This window comes from Acartia tonsa, chromosome 13 (genome assembly GCF_053477335.1).
Source record: "Acartia tonsa isolate MP-2025a chromosome 13, ASM5347733v1, whole genome shotgun sequence".
In the NCBI taxonomy this organism is placed as follows: domain Eukaryota; kingdom Metazoa; phylum Arthropoda; class Copepoda; order Calanoida; family Acartiidae; genus Acartia; species Acartia tonsa.
The window spans coordinates 15,000,736-15,026,094 of record NC_137272.1 but is presented as its reverse complement, the minus strand read 5'-3'; the positions used below and the strand labels follow the sequence as shown (position 1 = coordinate 15,026,094).

The following is a 25,359-nucleotide window of genomic DNA, read 5'->3' as shown; positions in this document are numbered from 1 at the left end:
GAAAAATTTCCCTACAATCAACTTTCTTCTCCCCCCCCCCCCCTCTTACCAACTTACTTCGGGGTACAGTACAAAAAGAGTTCTACGCCAACACTAAAAATATACAAATTTCAAGTGTAATTAATTTCCAAAATCACAGCCCCTGTCTACAAAAAGTATAGTATTTAATAGTAGTAAAAATCGCCCAAATTTTTTCTCCGCATTTTCTCCTAAGAAGGAACGGTTCGGATTTTATTTTTACTTTTCTGACATCCTAATACATGATATTAGCCTAATCAAAACAAAAACCCGAAGTAATTTTTTGTTAAATCTAAATGACGCCTTAAGCGACCAGTGAGTGATTTATTTCAATCTATTATGTCCTATAAAAGTGAGAAGAATAAAATAAGATTTTTTAAACACAAAGAAATTTAAAGTACAAGCTAATTATTCAAATTTAAATGAAATCTATTGTTTAATTTTTCATTGTATTTTAATCTAATTCTATAAAATACATTTTAAAAAATAAAATTATAGTATAGGGTCTTTCAAGAGAAATGGATTTTTAAAAACATAATTATGAATTCAAAAATCCACTAATACTAATAAAAAAATTCGCCTAAATGTCCACAACCACAAAATATCTTTTCCTCAATCATTTAAAATGTCTTTCTACCTGCCACTGCAGCACTAAAAATGGCTACAGTTTACCTATCTTCAATGTTAAGGTGTCTAAAGAAAGCTCTTGGGATGCCAACGACATTCAACGTCCCTTAAGCTGGATTCGACAACCGAAAAAATTTAAAGATAGATTTGAATACAAATTGGATGAATCAGTTCCTAGTCACGTAGAGTGCAATTGCAAGTATGTAATGAAATAGGCATTGTTAGATATTTCCAAATATAAAATGCATCTTACATGATTATTTTTTATTCTGTACAAAATGAAAGTTTTTAAAGATCCATTTCTCTTGAAAGACCCTGATTCTAGAGCAGCTGAAAACAGCTAATTTATTTAAAATATTACGATAGATACATTTAACATCTTTGAAATGGCGTTGTTTAAGCAGAATTTAGAAAAAAAACTAACTACAAAGAAGTTACTGGAGAACCGGAAGGACTGGAGGACCAATCGAGTATTAAAGAATATATGCTATTTGATCAAAGAAAAGCTTTACAAATATTTTCCATCAATTTCCCTACGGACAGACAACCGATTATTTTTTAGAATTATGACAACCTTTTATAAAAAAAAACTATAATTTAATTAAATATATTTATTGCTTTAAAGGTGAATTTATATTACATATAACACATTAATATAATTATAACTTAAAAGGCGAATTGGTGAATTTTAAGCATAAATTTTAAAATTTAATAATTGTATAATAATTGTTATTAAACTTTAACTATTTAATATGACAATTTTTTAGCTAAGAATTTTTTTTTATCAATTTGATTGTCATTTTATTAAATGATCTATAGCAAAATTCTCTATATTTTAATTGGTGTGTATTTATTTCCGCATGAAATATTCAAATAGGAAATAAACGAAAGAGGTTGTTTAATTATATACTAATAAAATTTTGAGGTACAGATACATATACAATACCCTAAATTGTTATTGACAATTTATGGTTTATTGAAGGAAAATTTTACCCCCTGGTCAAAAATTTTAACACCCACCCCCGAAATGTAAATTACCCTTCCTATTACAACCCGACCCCCCAAAATAAAAGCTTGGACGTCCTTGCTACCTAATTAACCTAAAGGGATTATATACATTATAGGGGAGGATTTGGTTTCTGAAGCCTCATTTTTTTTTTGCTTTTCTGATGGTTAATGCATATGCGGAAGTAAATGCACACCAACTTGAAATAAATACTTATAGGGATAGTTTTATGAATTAACAGGGATCTCGCTAATTGTTGAACCTATATGGTTCTTCTTAACAATGTATATTCTCTTACATCCGGGAAGTTTTACATTTTTTGGGGGGAAGGTACCACCACCCTCCCAAAATAAATCGCCCCCAGAAACAATGACTCCCATAAATATTTTATTCTAAGTTCGATTTCTTTCGCTCCACTTCATGAAACTATCCCTTAAGTAGTCTTTAAAAGTAATAATTTTAATGGTTAGAGATCTCTAAAAGCACCAGTTAGTGGTTAAAAAGCTTTACAAAATTTTTAGTAATTTTAATTTCTTTTCATAATTATCAGTTACTATATAAAGTTCAGGAAGTTTTGTAAACAGGGGCCAATAAAGAATTTTTAGGTGGAGGACGGGGGCATTGGCTTTCACTATCATTATATCCCAAACTCCCCTTATTAATACGAAACCTAAATACAGGAAACAAATTACAAAATTATTAATTATAAAGATTAATTTAAATTTGAATAGATGGAACGATCTTATAATGCAATTTAAAAAAAGTATACAGACCCACTGAGTGTTTTTTTATTGTTTTTTTTGCCAATTGCCCCAGGATAAGGTACCTACATTCTGACAAACAATGCTTTATGGCTACTCTAAAAAGTTATGAGCAATGAGAAAAAAAATTGTTTTTCGATTAACTTATGAGCATAATTGTCCTTGTTAATATATAGTAAAGTATAGCAGGGAAGGAGTGGACATTGGACTATAAATAATTTTAATTTTTTTAGTTTAATAGACACGTTCTCTTATATGTTGGCTTCAAATCTTGATTGGTTGGTTGAAATTAGCAGAGCCAAAAATTAAATATACAAAAAGGGAAATTATGTTTATTATCATGGGGGATGTAAATTAATTTATCATCCATTGCCTTATCCCTTAGGTCCCTGAAAGTTATGGCACAATTATTTGTAGTTGGCTCCATGTTTGGGAGTTGAAAATTGTTGGTAAGGGTGGGAATGCTTGTTGGCCTGAAATCTTTGTAGTATTGGCGTGCTTGGACAACTTCCACTCAGGGCATTCAAACCTGAAAAGTTAACATCTTGTAGTGAAGCAAGGAAGACAACATCCATAAATAGCAAAGCAAGCACATATAATTGTAAATGCAAAAGAGAGTGATAAAGCAGATATTCACAGACATAAAAAATAAAAGATAAAATCATAATCCTTTTGGTATAAAAAATGTATTGTATTTATGAGCATGACCGAAAGAACTACAGAACAAGTAAATTATATACTGGATGCTTATTAGAATAGGGAATATTCCAGAAGGACAGACATATGGACTGAAATGTAATTCTACTAGTTGCTTCACCCTAGCATCTAGGGCATGGTAAACAACATCATTAAAAGATATCTAACATTGTGCCTAAAAAGAACAATTAGACCTCCGTGATCTTTGGCTTCAGCCAAAAAGCCTTACTACTTTGTCTTGGAGATAAAATTACATACCTCGCTTTTTCAAATCTGGTGTAGGGGAGTACAGTACTTTATGGTTCAGTTCAGATCCTCTCACTGGTGAAACAACACTTGGATACTTCACTGATGATAGCACATCACTCTTTGTTGTATTATTCTCAGATGATGAACTCCTAACTTCAGCATAACTCGATTGAGCCATGAAAAAGTCTTTATTGTCTGTTGATATTGCTGGTTTGAACTCATTTGAAATGGTCGTGGAGTTCCAGGGAGAAGTAGGTAATTCCTGCCATATTGGAGGCCATGGGGTTGGATTTAATTTAGTCGATGTTATTATAACTTGTTGACTTGGTGATGTCACTGCTTGTCTGCTCGGTGTGGTAATAGTGTGAAGTGATGTCACTGCTTGTCTGTTTGGTGTGGTAGGAGTGTGTAGTGACGTCACTGCTTGTCTGCTTGGTGTGGTAGGAGTGTGTAGTGACGTCACTGCTTGTCTGGTTGGTATGGTAGGAGTGTTAAGTGACGTCACTGCTTGTCTGCTTGGTGTGGATGGAGTGTGTAGTGACGTCACTGCTTGTCTGCTTGGTGTGGTTGGAGTGTGAAGTGACGTCACTGCTTGTCTGCTTAGTGTGGTAGGAGTGTTTAGTGATCTCACTGCCTGTCTGCTAGAAGACTTTAGCGTTTGTCTGCTAGACGCATTATATGATTTTATCATTTGTCTATTTGGTGTATTAGGAGTACTAGATGATAACATTTGTCTGTTAGGAGATGTAAATGCAAATGGTGATATCACAGCCTGAAGAAATGTTCAATAAAGATACATTTTTAGTGTAAAAAACTAATATGAATGAAATAGTTAAATTGGTTGGTTGAAAAGAAAGTTGTTGAATATACATTATACAAACATTCATAATAACAGAAAACAAAATCATGATCTTATTTTTACAACATAGAACATTGTAATTAATGAACATTCCTGATTTGTTGGTGTTGTGGGGGAATTTGACAACTTGGATAGACTACCAGGAGTTGTAAGTATCGATACACAATTATTGCTTGGGGTACTTAATTTCATAGGCATAGAAGAAGGCGATGTAAAGGCAAAGGTTGACTCAAAGTTCCACGGTGAGCTGTTCCTAGATAATTGAATTATATAAAGTTTTGAAATCCATTAAACGTAAACTGAATTGAAACATGCTTAACTTTTCAATTCTTCAGGATAAATACTGTGTAAGTTGAATTTAGAAGAAAGTGCATTTTGTTTTTGTATTACATATATCAATCTCAAATATATGTAATACATTTGATGGATGAGATTTACAAATTAATCTATAGGATTGAAATTATATCCTCTCAAAATTTACAAAATATTTGTCTTTGAAAGTGTAACATATCAGTAACTTTAAAATACAATTGATTTTAATTAAAATTTTACAAATTTAGTTTAACAATTTCAACTAAATATTTTATGTTTCATTTATATTGAAAATTCACAAACCTTAAATGCCTAAAACTCAAATGGTAATCTAAACAAAAAGACGTATCTGTTAAAGTGTTGTTAGCTTAAAATATTAGGTAACTTATAGATTAAACATAATTGGTGTTGGTGTTGACTAACGGCTATGACACAAGAGGCCTCTAGTGACACTTCAAATGTTTTCTTTGAAAATATCTAATTTGAGAAATAATTTCTCCATAATAAGATAAGTTGTTTCTTATTTATGTCTATTCAGGTTATTTCCAACACTGGCGCTGACCTGCGGAGATTATTTCAATTTTTGGGTATTTTTGGAATTTTAGCTTGGGAGGGTGGTGTTACCCTTCCCCAAAATAGTTCTTAACCTTTTCAGGACCTATGAGAAGATACCCTGTATAGGAGAACCATATCAGTTCAGCGATTAGCGAGCTCCTTTCCGTACAAATAGACACTTATTACTTTATTATGAATGCTTGAACTGTTACCTTTGAGGTGATGTAAATGCTTTAGAGTTGATTGATAAGGAAGGAGTTGTTAGTGAGCTTGAGGTTCTTCTTGATTCAATTCTAAAAATGAAATAATATTTCAAAACAATGATATGTTGGACTTAGCAGCCACAAAAGTTAAAGACTGTTAAAACCAGGGGCTGATTGATTGCTGCAGAATGTATATTTAAAGTTAGTATGTTTTCAACCTATTTTTAAGACGAAGCCCAATCTGTCCCACTGTGAGGAAGACGATTCCCTTTTCTCCCATCTCTTTTGAAGAGATTTTCTTCCCCCCCTTCCCTTTTTCTTTTCCCTTTATATGACGTCATATAGGAATCGTCTTCCTCATAGTGGGACAGATTGGGCTTCGTTATTTTTAAAAAAATACAATATTCTAAAACATGAAGTAAAATTTTTAATTTGAGCAATCATTTTCAATTCATTTTGTCTCTTGTTGAAGTGAATCAAGCAATATTAGCTTGGTTGTTTTAGCTACGTTTAGAATGTACAGAAATTAGTTGCTTGCTGAGATGCCTCACCAGCATTTAATGTGGCTTCAGTGAATTAATAGATAAGAATTCAGTATAGTCAAAGGGTGTGCAAAAAAATGCGGACATTTTTAAAATTAAAATTGCGCGGCTTGTGTTAACAGTAGAAAAATGTTATGCATACCGTTAGAACCGCTAAGAAGTCTATTTTTTGAAAATATAAGATCGATTCCTGTGCTACGCATAGTTTAGGAGCTACGTGTTAAAATGTCCTAACTGACTTAAAACTTGTCTTGCGAGTAAATTTTGGGACATTTTACCATCTGGCTCCTAGATTATTTGTAGCACAGGAACCGTTCTTCTATTTCCAAAAAATACAGTTCATAGCGGTTCTAACGGTATGCGTAACATTTTTTTACTATTCACACAAGCCGCGCAATTTGAAATTAAAAAATATAGGCATCTGTTTTTGCAAAATATCTTCTCTAATTTTTAGTTATATTTTAAAATTTACTCGCAAGTCAAGTTTTACATCAGTTAGGACATTTTAACACGTAGCTCTGTAACTATATGTAGCAGAGGAATCGTTCTTATATTTCCAAAAAATAGACTTCTTAACAATTCTAACGGTATGCGTTACATTTTTCTACTATTAACACAAGCCGCGCAATTTCAAGTTTTAAAATGTCCGCATTTTTTTTGCACACCCTTTAATTTAGAATCAAAGAGTTGTGTGTCAACTTGTTGTTCATTTAAATTGCTTTCTTAATCCATCAAATAAATTTTCTTGGAAAGCTTATCAGCTATTAGAACAAGCTGGCATTCAAGTTGCATCAAGAGGAATTTTTGGAATAACTAAACAGGTGCTCTTTCTTTAAGCAGTAAGCTGAAATTATTGAAGGGGTCGGTAAAAGTGCCTCATAAAAAAGGAAACAAATATTAGAACATTTGGCTGGATTATTCTACAAGACTGACGTCATATTAATGTGATGTTAATTGGCTGTACTGTTGAAGAATTATAAATCTTGAGCTTGAACCTACAATTTAATGGATTTACTTGTTATAAAGAAATACAAAAAAGTAATATTTGTCTTTTTCTTGATTTTCATGACATTATCAAAAAAAAAATATTAATCTATTGTTAAGAGAAAAATTAAATTCTTTTCTATTGAAAGTGCAATTCATGTAGACGTAAATGAAAAGATAAGATTTGGAAGGTGGAAAAACTAGAAATAAATTTCTTTTATGAATTTACCAGGGAAAGCGAGATCCAGGGGCGTCCAAGCTTTTTTTTTTGGGGGGGGTAAAAAATTTTAGGGGGGGGGGTAATTCGTGTTTGGGGGGGGGTAAAATGGCGCGCGAAGCGCGCCGAAATTTTTTTTTACCCCCCCCAAAATTTTTACCCCGGGGGTAAAATTTGATTGGGGGGGGTAATTACCCCCCCTAAAGTCTGTTGGGGGGGGTAAATACTCCCCCCAAATCTGTTGGGGGGGGTAATTACCCCCCCAAACTAATTTACCCCGGGGGTAAAATTTTTGGGGGGGGTAATTTAATTATGTAAAAAAAGCACCTACCTAATCTATTAAGTTAATAATAAGTACTATCTTATAACATAAAGTAGTAAGTAAGGTTTATTTGACTATAGCTTCAGATTTCATTACTTTTAATACTGAGTTCCCCTTTTTAGGAAAGCTTCACATAGATCCCATGATGGTTCCACACTATTATAGGTCAATCCTTTGAGTGGTTTTAGGCTATTTTTCTCCTCCCTTTTTACCCTTTAGAAAACACGAGTTCTTAGATGCTAAGGGCGCCACTACTATTCAAATATATAGTAGTATCTCATTCTTTAGAACATAAAAATACAATAATTAACTCACTAACCAATGAACCAATATGATTTTACTTTAAAGTGAAGCGTCTTATAGGTCCTGGTAAGTTTTATAACTAGTTTTGAGACACCCTGACATCCTCCCAAAAGAAATCGCCTATAGAAATTCTTTTTCATTATTTAATGAAATATTTAATTTAGTTAGGTATCTATTTTATGGAATCTTCAGTGCTTTACAATTACATCATAGATCCCCGGGATGGTTTTAGCCCTTATAAAGGCCCAAGCAAATAAAACATGATCAAACTATTAAATTTTTTGTTATCATGGTTAAGAACTGTTTTAACTGGTTGGACAGTAAATTTTTTTTTTAAAGAACATTCAATTTGGGGGGGGTAAATACCCCCCCCCAAAATTTTTTTTTAAAGAACATTTATTTTGGGGGGGGTAATTACCCCCCCCAAAATGGTTTGGGGGGGTAAATACCCCCCCCAAAATCGTTGGGGGTGCCTACGGCACCCCCAAGGTAGGGGTAATTTTTTTTTGGGGGGGGTATTGTTCACAAAATTTTGGGAGTGCCTACGGCACCCCCAAAATCGTTTGGGGGTGCCAAATGGCCCATTACCCCCCCCCTTGGACGCCTATGGCGAGATCAATTTCTAATTTACAATTTACCTACACCTAAATGATACAAACTAAAAACTAAAAAGAAAGAATTATACACATAAAAAGAAGGGGGATGAATTATTTTAATTGAACTAGCGGCTACACCCCTAGAGGCCTCTAATTTTTAAAATTTAGATTAAAAAAAAGAGAAAATAAATTATTTTTTTTTAAGGGGCGATTTCTCTTGGGAGGTTGGTAGTAACCTCCCCAGAAATAGTTATAAACTTTCCCGGGACCTATTTGAAGCTACCCTGTTAAGAAGAACCATATCAGTTCAACGGTTAGCGAGGTCCTTTGGTACAAACAGACAAACATCCTGTTTCTTTATTATTGTGATTCCCTTGTATCCCTGACCAACTACTGAATATGCAGCTTTTTATTCTTCCCTTTAGCAAAACCAGGGGAAGAAAAAAGGACTCTGATAAGTATTTCTTTGAGTTAAAATAAATGAATGATAGACAAGAAAGAAAAAGATGGAAAAAAATAATTTTGGAAACAGTTTGGACACCAAGTTTTTTTATGATGCATTTATTTCCCAAGGAATTCCTCCTTAACTTTACAAAGTGTCTCAAAATCAGGTAAGTGACTCCAAAATGTTTTTTTCCCTCTTTTTCTTTTTTGTTATAATTTTTTCTCTTTATTTTTCTCTCTTTTATTTCTCTTTCTTTCTCTCTCTTTATTGAACTTAATCAAAATTATTTAGTCAATCCTAACTCACAAGATATGTAAACTGATGTGGTATTCAAGTACAATAGCAGGTATAATTATATTTATATTATACCATTACCTATTCCAGAGCAAAAAATGAAAATATTCATATTCATGTATTACAATATATTTCCACCTAACTGCACATAGAATAAAAGTATTTTTCCATGGATTAGCAACCGCCTATTTTTAAGCTGGCAGCGCAGCTGCATAATGGTATAAAAAGTGACAAGATGCAATTATTTTTAAAATTTCTGATTTATATTATCAATAGCAAATTTGAATTTAGTGCATCTATTATATAAACAATAAATAAAACCAAGAAAATAATGTTGAAAATAAAGTCATCTTTAGAATCAATCACAGGTAAAGATACAGATCATCATAATTTTATGTTATACATAGGATCAACATAAACCAATACAACCCAACGCCTTCCATTTTGCTGGGAATAATTGCAGTAAAAATCTAAGCTCATAAAAACTGCAATTGTAGTTTGCGCTGACAAAAATTTTGTGCAAATTTTATGGACTGAATTTTGTAAAATTACATTGCTTGAAAGAGACATAGAGAACAAATATAAGAGGTTTATTGTCCTTCTCCTTTTTGTACCCACTCTATATACTCTCTAATTCTCTTTGTCAGTCTACTCTGGATGAAATTTATTTTCTCCGCTGCTTTTAAAGAAGTTTTATAGGAATACCTTTCAATATACGATATGCAACAACTTGGTCGGTCAGTCTGTTGGTAACCTATATATTTCTATTTAAATGTTTGTTATTTTCTATGATTTATCTCATTGTAAATATTTACATGCCAGGGATGCTAATAGTTTTTCTAAAACAATATATCCTCCAAATCAAAATACCATAAAAGACTTTTAAATCTAAAATTGCAATGATTGTCTCTTAATTATTTTAATTCAGCTCTTTAGATATTTTCTCTATGAGAAGAGGGAATGCAGTAAACCATTTTCCATTCTAGGAAAATAGAATTTTGTGCCACAAAAGGAAAATCTTTCTGCAAGAGTAAATTTAAACATTTTTATGCAAAGTTAATCCAGAAGAGCATCACATTATCACTTTTAACAAAAAAATGCTTTTCAGCAGCTTTGCTAATGTTACTCTTTAGAAAGAAATAATGTTAATGAGAAGTTTTCATGAGGTGTAGGGTTTGATTATGAAAAAACATTAAAAAATAAGATACTTTGAAAAAAAATTATTTAAAAATATGTTAGTTGCCAGGGAAAAAGATACATTAGACAATAAATTCTAAAGGTAACCAAAGTTTAAAACTAGTTTATCATCAATAGGCGAATAAATCTACTTTTTTATTAGGGCGGGTTCATATCAGAATTAGACAAAGAGGGGGTGTGCAATAGACAAAACTAACTTAAATAAAATTTCTGACCGAAAAAGAATTTAAAAAAATTAATTTTTAGAATGCGACCACTTAAAAATGTATTTCATTAATAAAAAAATATGCAAAGACGACATTCAAGTTCTCTCCCTTATTATCTCAGTTCCTATAAGTGCTAGAGGGCTAAATATTTTTGTACATATCCCTACTTAGATAATAAATTTCCGAATATAAGTCAGTCAAAGCAATATTTTGCTCCCTTACCCTTTTTTTACCAACCGTTTACTAACGACCAGATATACAATTGTATAGCTATTTGTAAAAGAGAGTAAAAATATTTAATCAGAACTATGGCTTTATGGTGCTCCTAGGAAAGGTCTTGAGGATTAAAATCCGGAACTTTTGTCCTTTTCAAAATATCTCGTTTCTAGCCTTAGAAATGACTAAAAATCACCATTTTTTAAGGTTTATTAAGAATTGTCCAATTTGTAGAGTTTTTTGAGATTTTCTCAGGCTAGGAACGAGATTTTTTGAAACGGTCAAAAGTTCCTGATTCTACTCCTCAATGCTTTTCCTGGGAGCACCATGAAGCAATAGTTCTGATTCAATACATTTTTAACACCCATTTACAAATAGCTATACAATTGAATGTCTGGTTGTCAGCGGTTTTAAGACTTAGGATAAATTTTAAATCGCCCAGAGGTGTATTTTACTCATAAAAATCATTTGCAGATCCCCGCTTTGGTCTCAGAAATAAAATGTCCAAAATCGACTCACCCTACTGTATATTGTCTTATTTCTTTAGATACCATGGAATTTACAATTTAAATTGAACTAAAGAAAAATGAAAATTCCAAGAGTTTATTCTGTAATAAAAGATAATATTTTAAATTTTAAAATAAATTTACTCATATTTCATCTTATGAAATGTATAAAATATCATACATATTTGACATTGAAATAACAACATTATGTTATTTCTACATACTTCTTCCTTTATAAAAAATCACTAACTTGTTAAATTAATATATACATTGCTTCTCTATAAATGTTCTTATCCCTTTCTTTGTTTATGTCTCCCAATCTCTCTCTTATGTGATATATTTCTCATTTAATAATCATTGAATTCATTGTCTTTAGTGCTAATTATGTTTGCTTCAATGCATGTCATGATTATCTAAATTCAGTTCTACACTGTTGTTAAATTTCAACCTAATGACAATCTTGTTTTGGTTAGAATTAATGATTTTTTGATCTGTTTTAACATATATTTTTTGATATTTGAAAACTTTACTGTCATTTTCTTTTCTAATTATTGATATAATAATCCTTGTTCTTAAATTAATTGATTATAGCTCTATTGTACTGGATGTAGTAATACTGCAAAGCTGTATAATTAATTAACAATAGTTTCAAACTTTGATGAGACCACACTCACACACACACACTAGTGTACCACATTCAGGATGCAAGGATACTATAAGTGGAATACACAAAGTATTATAAGCAGCTTTCTGCAGATAAAACAGCTTGATAAGATGAAGGCATGGGTAAACAATGGATTTTAATCTTATGATTGTATATTTTCGTAACAACTGATATAATATGATGCTATACATAATTTTTCAGTATGGCTTCAAGAACCTGTTCTAATCCACCAGATATTAATTAGTTTCAAAAAATGAATACTGGAATTTGGGGAAAAGTTGTGGCTGTCATTCAAATACCTTTTTTCTTTTTCAAAAAATTATACATTTACTTGACAATGTATTAGGTCTTTATTATAGGCAAAGGTATTTATATACTCATTTTTTATAAACAGTCAAAAAAAAGACATTAAAATTCTTCTAGAACTCATAGCTAGTTTTGGATTGGGGGGAATAGGCTAATGCAGCTTTGATTAGCAAAGCTAAATTTTGATGTATGGGGAAGCTATAACAATGACGACATATATTTTTACTCCCTAATTAAAATAGTAGACAAATTGAACAGAATATTTAATCAAAATCATCATGAATACTGATATATTAATAGTTCTTATGTCATGATTTTTTTTGTAGATGTTAGAGGTATAAAATGTTAGAAACATGAGATCACAAATAATTCCTGAATCCCTGTCCACATAGGAGTGGTTTCATTTGCCAAAACTATCCTCAACCATTTATGCACAACAATTTAGTTAGTTGGGCAGTCACAAGTTTTCACACAACATTGGCAGTTTTGCCCCACCCCTCCCATTCAACCTAACTGTATAGATGTATAAATATAATTCTATTTAATAACTATTTTTTAAATTTTGAACTTGCAGTTCTGAGAAAGGTAATTAAGATCAATTTTGCATTGTATGGTATTTTCTGTTAATGTAGCATAATTCATTGGCTAGTGAATTTTTTTATTTTCATGGTTACATACAACATGAAAATCAGATATTTTGTAAAATGCAACTTTGTTATAACTTTTATCATACTCAACTAACTCCATGATGCAACAAAAGTTTTTAGAAGCAACTCTGCTCTATATGTCACCTATGTTGATCTGCCTAATATCATTTTACCTTTTCTCTTTTTTTAATCCCCTTCCTTTTTTTTCTATTCACATCTTCCCTTTTTTTTACTTTACTCACTTAGATTTTTTCTTTGCAAAATATGAATACCAACTCCCTTTATTTTATCCTCCTCTAATTTATTCTTTTTCTATGCTCCCTTTTGTCATAACTGGCCTTCTAAATTCTTTTTTGGACACATTTGTGCTTGTTATTTGTATAAAACTTTACAGGTTTTTTTCATGTGTTATCATGTGTAGTAGATGCATGTAGGTTTCCTGCAGATTACTTTTTGTTGTTGTAAATTTTATGTTGTAATATTATTTTTCAAATTTAGGTACCTTACATAAAATAATTTATTTACTTCATGATATTATTAACTCCAATATGTTTTGCTGAATCTTTCCTATATTACATTATCTTATAATAGTCCTCTTTTTTTTATATTAGCTGCTTTGCTGAGCTTAAAAATGGAGAAATCCCTTAAACATAAGTACAAAAGTACCTAACACAACTTCCTAAGAAACTAGATTAAAACCACATATTTACAAAAACTATTTATACAAGAAAGAATATCTCATGCTTCATTCAGGCAGATGGACATCAGTCTAGACTTCATTATGAACACTAAACTAAATAATAAAGATAGCTAACCTTAATGTGACAGTGTCTAGATCATTATCTACATAATTAAACTGAATGATATAGATAGCTAACCTTAATGAGACAGTGTCTAGATCATTATCTACATAACTAAACTGAATGATATAGATATATAGCTAACCTTAATGAGACAGTGTCTAGATCATTATCTACATAACTAAACTGAATGATATAGATAGCTAACCTTGATGTGAAAGTGTCTTGATCATTATACATAACTAAACTGAATGATATAGATATATAGCTAACCTTGATGTGAAAGTGTCTAGATCATTATCTTTATAACTCAACTCAATGATATAGATAGCTAACCTTGATGTGACAGTGTCTAGATCATTTTATTTTCGTTGTTTATGACACAGCAACCCTATAATTCATTTGCAGACGTCTTTTCAACAACTACTATATATTCATTGCACAAGTCCTAGGGTATTTATTTGGGGATAGCGCGAATGCAGTCCCCCACTATAAAAATTGTGAATTTGAGTTACCCATGTTTGGGGTAATTGTAGGGGTCAGCTATACCTGTGTGCAATGGCACAGCCTCTTGATCAAGGTTAACCTCCACGCCAGGTAAGTATGATGAATGATATAGTTAACTAACCTTGATGTGACAGTGTCTTGATCATCATCTTCATCACTGAACTGAACCCAGTGTTTAGGTGTGCTGCTGTTGCTTGAAGATTTTCTGGGAGTACTGGTACAGCTCGAAGCCTTTTGCAGCCGTCTTCCAGATTCTGCCAGATTTTTCCTGAAAATTTAAATAAACATAGTTATATAGATCATAATCACAAATTGGATCAAAAGCACAAAGTGTAGGAACAGTATGGCTATTTTGATAACCACCTTAAACCAACCAAAATTGAGTGGGGTTTAAACTTTAGGAGTGTGTAATTCACTAAATACTTTAGTTAATATTCTATTATGCTCTTGTAACTCTAAAGTGCATGTAGTAATTATTGATATACTTGTTTTGGCTGTTTTTTTTTTGATGCATAATGTTGGTTGCTAAAAGAGTGACCCACCAAATGTCTTTAGCCTATCTCTAATTCGCCCATAAAACATAAGTGATAAAAATAGCTAACTGTTAAGAAAATTAGAAGTGACCTGAAATATTTATTTTCAATAAATCTTTTAACAATAAACTTAATTTTTAAATATTTAGATTAAACCTTAATGAACCAACCAATAAAAATTTTTAAAATAGTTCCCAAGTTTATTAAGCCAACGAATAAGAAAACATTATCTTAAGACTTTGGGGACTAGTGTAATAGTCTGATGAACTGTGGTAATCCTTAGCCTTGAGTGTTATTCCTAAAACCTGCAGTATGTATTAAAAGGACATTCTACTGTCAACACTTCTTGTGTTTGTTTATGTTATACTAAAAGACTGAATTTTATAAAAAGATTTTTGACTCTAAAGTGTTTATAGTAATTTTTTTTAAGATACAAAATTTTTAGGGATAAAATTAACAAAAAAATACCATTCTTAATTTTCTACCTAAGTAACTAATTAAATAATATGAGTAAAAATCATTCACTTAGAAATCTTTCTCAACTTAATTAAAAGGAAAATGGATGACAACATCTATAAAAGCGAAAATTAACACTTGTAGAGTGTCAGAACTGAATAATAAGAATATAAATATGTAAAAAATTGTTGAAAAACTGCTTAAATACAGGATAATGTTTAAGGATGCCTTGCTTATAACATGGTACTTGTCGTCCTAGGAATAAGTATCTAAAAAAATAAGATGATCGAATAATAATATAACATCAAAATTGGTTGCTAAAAAAGTTAAAAATTATCATGTTTAAAATGGACATTCTGGTAAAGATTATAGAGTTGCTACACTTTCTAAATCGTACCCCTTACTACAGGGATCACCATGCAAAGTTTGAAAACGATAGGACAATTCTAACGGGATTAAATTAACGAAAAGAGCTGTTACACTTACAGAGCTATCCGTTCCAGACGGACGAAGGATGGACCGTTCCTAATCAGAGAAAATCTTAGCTTTTAAAAAGTGTACTTGATTTCTAGATGCAAAGATGAGTATCCTGTTGAGGATTATGATAAATGCAACAGCTATAATTAGTTATTGACATTCACATCACCAGTAGTGTGAGTTCATTTCCACACAATAACTAATAAATTACATTTTCTCAGTAGCTATGAAAGATAAAGGTCTTATTTTTCTAAAGTAAATTTCCTATGTATTGCTTTTTATATTTTGTGTTTTTTATGATTTTATTTTAAAAAAATTCTTTCTTGGTATCCGGTATATTGATCTTTTTTGAAATAAAATCTTTATTCCATAAATATGCTTCCATTCGTTTAGGTTGACTATGAGATTTATTAAAATATGGCCATAGTTGACATATTATCGACATGCAATTATCATAATACAAAGTAAAACGATGTCTGTTTGTTTGTTTGTCTGTCTGTTTGTTTGTAGCAAAGGATCTGGCTAACCGCTGAACCGATAGGGTTCTCCTTTACAGGGTAGCTTCTCATAGGTCCTGGGAAGGATTATAACTATTTTCTTGGGGGGTAGGACACCCCTAACCCCCCCAAAAAATGAAAAATACCCCCCCCCCCCAAAATTTTTTCTTTTCTTTTTAAAACTAAAATTAAAATAGTGGTGTCGACTACCCAGCCCTCCCCAAAAAAATTAGTTTGATAAAACTTATTGGGGCAAAGCCCCTAGAGGCTAGAGGCGAAGCCGCTAGTATAATTTATAGTAATATAGTTTCAAGCAAAAGTTGTTTGGCAGATATATTATATTTATATACATAACTATATTCTAATGACATTAGGACTTCAGCTCGATGTTGATGTAAGTAGCGGCTGCATCCCTAGCATATAGAGACTTTACTTTTGATTCTAAGGGGAATCTATGGAATGAAAAATAGCATAAAACCATCGCAAGCCTTAAATAGAATAATAAAATAGCCTAAAACCTTTCTCTTAAGTTGAGAGCTTAATCAGTTCAGTACAAATGAAATCTTAAGCTTCAGACAAATAAACCTTATTTCTTTATAATAATAGAATAACTACACAAAATAGTACACAACGTAGATGTTCAAATATGCGGAATTGAATTCGCACCATTACATCAAGTTTTTTCTAGCCATCATTCATTCAAAATCCAGGGAGGGAGGGGACATTCATTCATTCATTGGCTTTGAGAACATATAGGACTATTAGTTTTGATTGGTTAGATCCAACTAGCAGTGCATTTACTTGAATCATATTAGGATATGAAATTAAACTATTTAATAAATTACTTTATCATCAATGTCCAAATTGCCCTAGTAAATTATTTAAATTAAATTGCAATGTTGGAAAGGTCAACAATAAGCTACGGCGAGTTTTTGACCTTATCAACAATAGCCAGTGGGCTATATCTAAATATATGCATTTTTTGTACCCTTCCTAAACTGAAATACATATTATTATTATTATTGTTGTTTAAACTATTCATCTCATAATTCTAATCTATAGAAGGGGTAGTTTTGTTTAGCATCATTATAGGTGCACTCCAATTCATAATTCATTGTCTTGTCCCTTAATTTCTCTTAAAAATGAATATAACTAATAGCAAAATTAATTATAGTTCTATTATTTGAGAAGATGATAAAAGTCCCTCCACAGATTATGACGTCATAGGATAGAATAACCAATGAGAGGCCAGCATAATTTTTACCATTGGTCAATTACAGTGTATACTGGCCTCTCATTGGCTATTCTATCTTATGACGTCATCTTCATAATTTGGACATTGCCTTATAGAAATTTTAAAATTCTGTGTTTTAAAATTATCCTTTTATGTAGATATAAACTTTTAAACAAAGAAATTAAAGATGTGCGTTGAATTCATCCATCATCCAAAATGTTAATCTGTAAAACAAAGTAGAATGATGTCTGTCCATTCGTTCTTTAAATCATCTTTAACCGCTGTACCGATTGGGCTCTACTCTTCAGGGAATATACATACCTACTGGACCTGTGGTGTTTTAAAGCTTTTTTCTTGGGCAGTGGGATTTTTCATATTTTTGCTTAAATGCAAAATCGAAATTGATGAGATTACATGTAGTAAATTCGATAACAAACTTTGTCTAGTATAAAAGTGAAATGTAATATTGTGACTGATTGTTAATCTAGGGCAATATATCTATTGTGATGTCACAACGAAATTAAATCTCTTGTAAAATGTCATCTCAAACGGATCTTGGTTGTGTAATTGTTCTCTCTTGAGGCAGAGATACATGGATAGAACAATGGAAGTACAATATTCTTCAAAATTCTTTAGTGTTATATTCAGCCTTTAGTAACTAGAAATTATAAGTAGTAAATTTCTCAGCTATTTTCCTATATCTATCTTCCTGATTTAAAGTTATATTGTATTTTATTTAACCCTTACTTGTTGGGAATGGGACTTCTACAAAACCCTTGCATTTATTCAGGGATATAAAGGGATGAGACAATAGCCAGTTAATTGGTGAACTTCCCAAATGTTGATACACAAAATTACCCCTTCTGTAGCGTAAAATTAGTGGTTGGAACGTTTGAATACTCAACTTAATAAACCAACCAATCGAAATTTATTGAAGTCCCCAAAGTTTCAAAGCCAACGAATAAGAAAGGTTATTTAAAAACTTTTGGGACTAGTGTAAAAAAACTCTGGTATTTATTAGTTTTTTATGCAACTTAAAAAATAAATTTGGATCTTACTAAAATTTGTATGGCTCTTAAGGCCAACAGATTGTATGTACCTCTTCCCGAGACTTTCAATTCGGTCATTGAAAATCAACCAAAAGCGTTGAGAATATTAAGACAGCCAAGTCGCTACAAAAGAGCAGAATCAATTTGCTAGCTGACGAAAAAGGTCTCCAACAGGGGTATCTAGGAATTTTTCTGGTTATTCATATATATTTTAGATTATTGCCACCATATAAAATAATTAATCTTTTTTTTAAAGTTCTTCATTTTTATTGAAGAACAAAACGTTACAATAACGTGCTTTCCTCTTCCTTCACGAGATTGGTTAATAACGAGAGGGGGCCTTATTTTTACCCCCCCCCCCCCATCCTAAATAGAGTTAATTTACTGTTAAAATTATATTAAATTTTCAATTGTTCTGTGTGGGATGTGTGCCTTCGTGGACAAAGAGATTCATGAATTTGAGGACATGTAAATTAATAAAAAAAAAGATTTTATAAATTATAAAATCTTTAAAATAGCAAATTATTACAACAGCATAAACTGCCACATTTCCTGTTTTCTTAGTTTTATCATTAAATTACCCCCCCCCCCCTTTAAACTATTTTTTTAATAATTCACCCTTAAAGAGAAAGAAAAATACTCCCCCTGGGAAAAAATACTAAGTTTTTAAACATTAGTTTTCGTTGGATTACTTATCCATAATTCCTATTATAAGATTGTAAAATTAATTTAGCAAATTCTTGTTTAATGTATCTAGCGTTACAAGAATACTAATTTTTAATATTAAATGTTCATTCTCTACTCGCTAATCTAATTGAATTTTGCAAAATTAATGTTAGCGCCGTTAGCCTGTAAGGGGATCTCACCACCTAAAGTGCCCCTAGAGGCATCTAGAGGTGCAGACACTAGTAAATTATGAATTAAGATGTCTGGCGAAGGGGACATTCCTCTTCACAATTTTATTTGTCTGTAGATCTTTATATATATATTTCAATATTATTATAACAATTAAAATTGCCCTCATTAAGTCATAGTGGGTAAAAAACTTTAGATTTCCAAATCGCAGAATATCGTGAGATAGCGTAAAGTGGCATAAAAAATTTCGTCATAAAATAAACTTGACCAATGAGAGGCCAGTATACACTGTAATTGAACAATGGTAAAATTTGTACTGGCCTCGCATTGGTTATTTCATCGTTTGACGTCATTTTTTTGTGCCACTTTACGCTGTCTCAATATCCGTACTTGAGTCCAGTATATTACCCATAAAAAATTTACAGCTATCATTAACTGGAAATAATGGTGTGCCTTCACCTCCGCATATTATCGCAGACACGTGATTTTTTTACGCAAAAACATTGTCAAAGCTGAATATTATATGAACTAATTTGCCAGATATTTACATAGACATTTTGCTGCCCAATATATGGAACCAATAAGTAAATCCCAACCCCCTCCTTAAAAACTTTAAACTTAAAAGAACACATTCCTAGCCAGTCGTTTTTGAAGGCTCTGGCATTAAAGTCTGCGAAGGTTTGTTAACCTTTAAGTAACCTAACCCAAAGAGTATCACATTTTTAGTTTAAAAAAAGGATCTTTTGGGTTAATTGGATACTTTTGGCTTTGATTAAAAATGAAATTGTGCAAGTGCCTAAATGTTATGTTGATATAATATCAGCACTGATACTGATACTGAAATGCTTGCATATGTTTCTAAGTATCATTGACCACCAAACAAAATGATATGCTATTTCATGATCAGATTTAGTACAGCACATATCTTATGGGTTTTTCTCGAGTTTTATAAACATCCAAATAACCGAAGCTACAAAATCAGAAGCATGGACAAATGAACGATGACTATTGTTGAGTGTCAGAATTTGGTTAGTAAAAGAATAATTTGTAAGTCTAAACTAAATTTTACATTAATTTGTTGCAAAACTGCTCAAATGCATAATACATACTTTCTTATTAGGATTTTATTACAGAGATGCCTCGTTTATGAAACTCATATGAATATGATTAAATGTACACAAAGACTTTCTGGTAACAATTATTGAGTAGCTACGCTTTCTAAAACATTTTAACTAATATACATAGGAGTATTCATACAAAGTTTTAATTTAATAGAACAATTCTAACTTGTCAAAATCAGGGATAAGGGATGGGAAACCTGACTGAAAATTAGGTCTCAGCCTCCTTTTAAAAGTGATGGGGCAACTTTTCTTTTTTGCCTATAAAATCAACTCATTTCCCCTAGTTCCTCATTGGCTGTAGGCCAATATCCAATAGCCTGAAACTTGCTTTTAGCATTAACCAATTAATTAATAACAAACGCGTCCCCCAGTTCATTATTGGCTAAATTAATTCAACCAAACATAAATTTCTGCTATTAGAAAGACAACAATGGAAACTTTCTGCTATTAGAATGACAACAATATATATATGACGTTCAATCACATCAACTTATTATTAAATTTACACATTAATAAATGTCCATATAGCAAAACATAAATTGAGAGATCGTTTTTTGAAGACTGAGTAGGATTCAACATTTTATACTTTAGAACAATGTGAAAAACTCATGTCTTTAGACAATTTAAAAGTTACATTTCATGTGGAATTGATAACCCATCTAAATGATCACAAATACAAAACTAGTTCAAAATGTAAATAAAAGTGTACTGTGTTTTGTTAAAAAAAAAATTTCATTAATTTTGGTAAAAATTATTGCACACTTAATTGAACTTTTCTGTTAATATTTAACGTAAAATAAATTTTTTTTAAAATTCTTAATTTATATGTTTGGTATGGAACAATTAGTTGATAGAATGTTACCCATGTACTTATTCAATTCTACTTAATTTATTTATTAAAGCTGGGGAGCTAAAGCGGTGTTTATTTCTATATACAAATTTTTGGGTGAAGTAGATCCCCCCTTAAAAAGTTTGAAAATAAATCAGATTTAACCATCTCAAAAAAAACCTTTTTTTAAATGGGGGGGGGGGGGGGGGGTTGGCAAAGTAATAACGGGATTCTACTTAAAGCCACTAACATATTGGTTCTTTGAAAAGTTTTTATTATATTTTATGATAGGTGAAATCAACTACCTGAATTCTCTTCTATACTTTTTTTCTTTGCATTCATATAATAGCTATTTCATCATTGTTCATAGTTTTCAAATCTAACTACTGCGTCATCCCGAAACTAGTTTTTTAGGCCTAGTTGGAAAATAGGCCTGGAATAATATTTTCTTACGTTTCCCATCCCTTATCTCTGGTCGAAATTAAGGAAAAAACTAACCGTTACGCCCTAATTTTAAAAATATATACTAAAATGTTCAAAGCAAAAATCAAAATCAAATATAACCTTTATAAGCAGTAGTTTAGAGGATTTTTGTGCTTTTTAAAATCAAGTACATTCTTGGTCTACTGGTTCTCTGTAATCTGCTATTGCCTCTTGGATTGATTTCAGTTCCATTGATTCCATTGATTGTGTCATAACCATTCACAACCATTCAGGGACATGGAGGATAGGACAATGACCGATAAATTGATGTCAATCCCCAATGATTATAAACAAAATTACCACTTCTGTAGATTAAGATTATTGGTTAAAAAGTTTGAACGCTCAACTTAATAAACCAACCAATCAAAATTCAGTTAAAGTCCACAAAAAAATTAAACCATCAAATAATAAAACATTATTAAAAAACTTTGGGGACTAGTGTAATAAACAGCCCATTGTCCCCTCTCTCTTTGATTCACGACCCTTCAGGGACATAGAGGATAGGACAATAGTTGATGTATTAATCTTCTTTCAATTATCACAGATTTAATTCTGCCTTCACCAGAAGCAAAGCAAGTTTTGTTGCTTTCTCTGAAATTACCTATAGAGTAATTAACCCCCCTACTTTTCAATTTACTGCAAAATATTGTAGATTTCAGAGCCCGACTTGGCACAAAAGTAGTAAAGCAAAAAACTTTAAGAATTGGCATGAACCGGCAAGACAAGTTTTTCACTTTTTTATCATGATCGACAGTCCGACACAGCAAAACACTGTAAGCCAACCATGTATCCTACTAAATCTAGGATTAAACAATGTACCAAATCTACAGTTAGTTCCTTAGTACTCCCAAAACATTGTAATCCAACCATGTATCCTACTAAATCTGCTATTGAACTATACACCAAATCTAATGTTAAAGGGTGAGCAAAAAAAAATGCGTACCTTTTTAAAATTCAAATTGCACGGCTTGTGTTAATGGTAGAAAAATGTCATGCATATCGTTAGAACCGCTATGAACTCTATTTTTTGGAAATATAAGAACGATTCCTCTGCTACGTATAGTTAGGGAGCTACGTGTTAAAATGTCCCAACTGATAAAAAACTTGACTTGCGAGTAAATTTTAAAATATAACTAAAAATTAGAGAAGATATTTTGCAAAAAGAGATGCCTACATTTTTAAATTTCAAATTGCGCGGCTTGTGTTAATAGTAGAAAAATGTTTCGCATACCGTTAGAACCGCTATGAATTGTATTCTTTGAAAATATTTGAACGGTTCCTGTGCTACGCATAGTTTAGGAGCCAGATGATAAAATGTCCCAAAATTTACTCGCAGGTCAAGTTTTAAGTCAGTTGGGACATTTTAACACGTAGCTCCTAAACTATGCGTAGCACAGGAATCGTAGTTATATTTACTAAAAATAGACTTCATAGCGGTTCTAACGATATTCATAACATTTTTCTACTATTAACACAAGCCGCGCAATTTGAATTTTAAAAAGGTACGCATTTTTTTTGCTCACCCTTTAGTTAGTTCCTCAGCATTCCCAAAACACTGTAAGCCAACCATTGTATCTAGCTAAATCTGCAATTGAACAAGACACCAAATCTACAGTTAGTTCCAAAGCACTACCAAAACAAATAAATCCAACCATGTATCCAACTGAATCTGCGAATGAAAGATACGAAATTTAAAATTAGTTACTCAGCACTCCCAAAACATATAAATCCACACATGTATCCTACTAAATTTGCCATTGAACAAGATACCAAATCTAAAGTTAGTTCCTAAACACTACCAAAACACATAAATCCAGCCATGTATCCAACTAAATCTGCCATTGAAGAAGATGCCAAATCTAAAGTTAGTTCCTTAACACTCCCAAAACAAATAAATCCAACCGTATATCCAACTAAATCTGCAATTGAACAAGATACCAAATCTAAAGAGATTTGATTCTAAATGTTGTGTAGACACCTCCCCCAGGGATCAGGAATAGGACGATGATTACTCCTATATTTTCTAATTTTATGGAGATAGATTTAGCCTTTTGTAACAATAGACGTATTTTAATGACGTCACACATGACACTTTCCAGCGATCGAAAAAGTATTATTGTGTGAAGTTTAAATCAACATGTAATATCCACTTCTTCCCTGAAAGTTGTAGACATGAGATAAAGTTGAATTTATTGGCAATATGGCAGCCCTTGTGCAAGTTTTCTGCCATTGTAATCTCACTTTTTATAGGCATTTTACCACACATATATACTTCTTGTAAAGTGTTCTTACAATAAAATTAAATTAATAGCGTTTAGCCTAAACTAAATATTTTATGATAAAGTAGATGAATATACGGTTAAACGCCCTTCAGACAACCAACCATTTCTTTGCTCGACCTTTGTCGGAAAGTCCCAACTTTGATATGTATCTGTTTTGTTCAAGTGGAAGTGTTGAGCCGAGATTTAAACCTATCACCTTCCCGACAACTACTAACCCTACTTTGTTTTTTGGATTGTATGTCAGTTAAATGCTTTCGGTAATAGGAAAATTTTTGGATCTACTGCAGTTCACGGTAAAATATTGCTGGTAAGCAATATTTCCAAAAATCTATGAATTTTAAAGGCTGCTAGCTGCCAAACGGCTGAACGTACAGATCATGCCCGCACACTGTTTTAAGCGGCATAAGAAGGCCTACAAATAATCTGGAATATCCATAGATCAATAATGCATAATTTTCTCGCAGTGTAGAGAAATGCGCGAAAAAAACCTATTTTACGCGTTTTTTCTTTAGTGAAGCTTTCCCTGTGCATAATTGGATTTTGGCTATTTCTGATTATTTGTAGGCCGCTTAAAATGGTGTGCGGGTATGATCTGTACGTTCTGCCGTTTGGCAGCTAGCAGCCTTAAAAATTCATAGATTTTTGGAAATATTGCTTACCAGCAATATTTTACCGTGAACTGCAGTAGATCCAAATTTTTAAACATTACTAGCTGTGTTCATCAAAACTTTGGGTACCTGTCCAGTGTCCCCTCCCAGGCTCCCATTAGACAAAGTCAAATGTTTAAACACCTCATGTTACATTTGGGCAGTTAAAGCACCGAATGTTTTTATCTGTAAATCTTACATACTTGAAAACAAACATTTATACAATGATACACAAGACTTCATACATGGAAAACTCTTTAAAAAAAATAAATACTGATTACTTTCCTTTCATGTACATATATAAAATTCTTACAGAGGCCTCTAAGAGAGTTGCAGCATTTTTAAATAAAGATAAAGAATGAGAGAAAGACGTACAGACATAGTCTATTCAAAGAATAGCTTTACCACTAGAAAAAAAATAAATTACCTCATCTCTCTTGGGGAAGGCACACTATGTTTAGGATAATGTTTATCACAATTGGGTTCAGCTGCAGGTTGTCTGGTGGGCGTGGGAGCTGCAACTATCTGGATCCTTGGCTCTCCGGTTCGAGTCTCGTCCCCAGGACTGTTTACACACAAATAATAATTGTAAATATAAAGCTTTCAAAAAAGTATCTAGTAGTTTTCCTCATATATCATATGGAAATAAATGTTTAAATGCATTACAACTACATTAATCCAGAGTTGGGATCTTTTAAGTCCGCAAGCAAATTACTTTCAGCTATTTTGTAGCGACTTGGCTGTGTTAATATTTACGACGCTATTTGCTGATAATCAAAGACCCAATTGAAAGTCGGCACAGGGTCCATGGGGTGGGGACATACAAGTATTTAACGCCTTCCCCATGTTTTTCTTTAA

General features: G+C 31.9%; 1 protein-coding gene and 1 pseudogene across 1 annotated transcript; both read right to left on the bottom strand.

The window, feature by feature from the left end:
- Positions 1–1,241: 1,241 nt before the first annotated feature.
- On the bottom strand, positions 1,242–25,067 carry LOC145304019 (uncharacterized). Its single transcript, XM_080145771.1, has 6 exons — positions 24,929–25,067; positions 14,160–14,306; positions 5,296–5,376; positions 4,314–4,469; positions 3,367–4,133; positions 1,242–2,941 (listed from the first exon to the last, which is right to left on the bottom strand). The coding sequence occupies exons 1-6, from the start codon at positions 24,931–24,933 to the stop codon at positions 2,820–2,822; spliced, it is 1,278 nt and encodes a 425-aa protein (XP_080001897.1). The 5' UTR covers positions 24,934–25,067; the 3' UTR covers positions 1,242–2,819.
- On the bottom strand, positions 13,993–14,136 carry LOC145305058 (U1 spliceosomal RNA; annotated as a pseudogene).
- Positions 25,068–25,359: the final 292 nt, after the last annotated feature.

Excerpts from the sequence above, each read along its gene's own strand:
- LOC145304019 (XM_080145771.1), bottom strand. Across the intron at positions 5,377-14,159 it reads CAAGACACTGTCACATCAAG|AATTGAATCAAGAAGAACCT; the intron begins GTTAGTTAACTA and ends TTTCATTTTTAG. Across the intron at positions 4,470-5,295 it reads GCATTTACATCACCTCAAAG|GAACAGCTCACCGTGGAACT; the intron begins GTAACAGTTCAA and ends TCAATTATCTAG.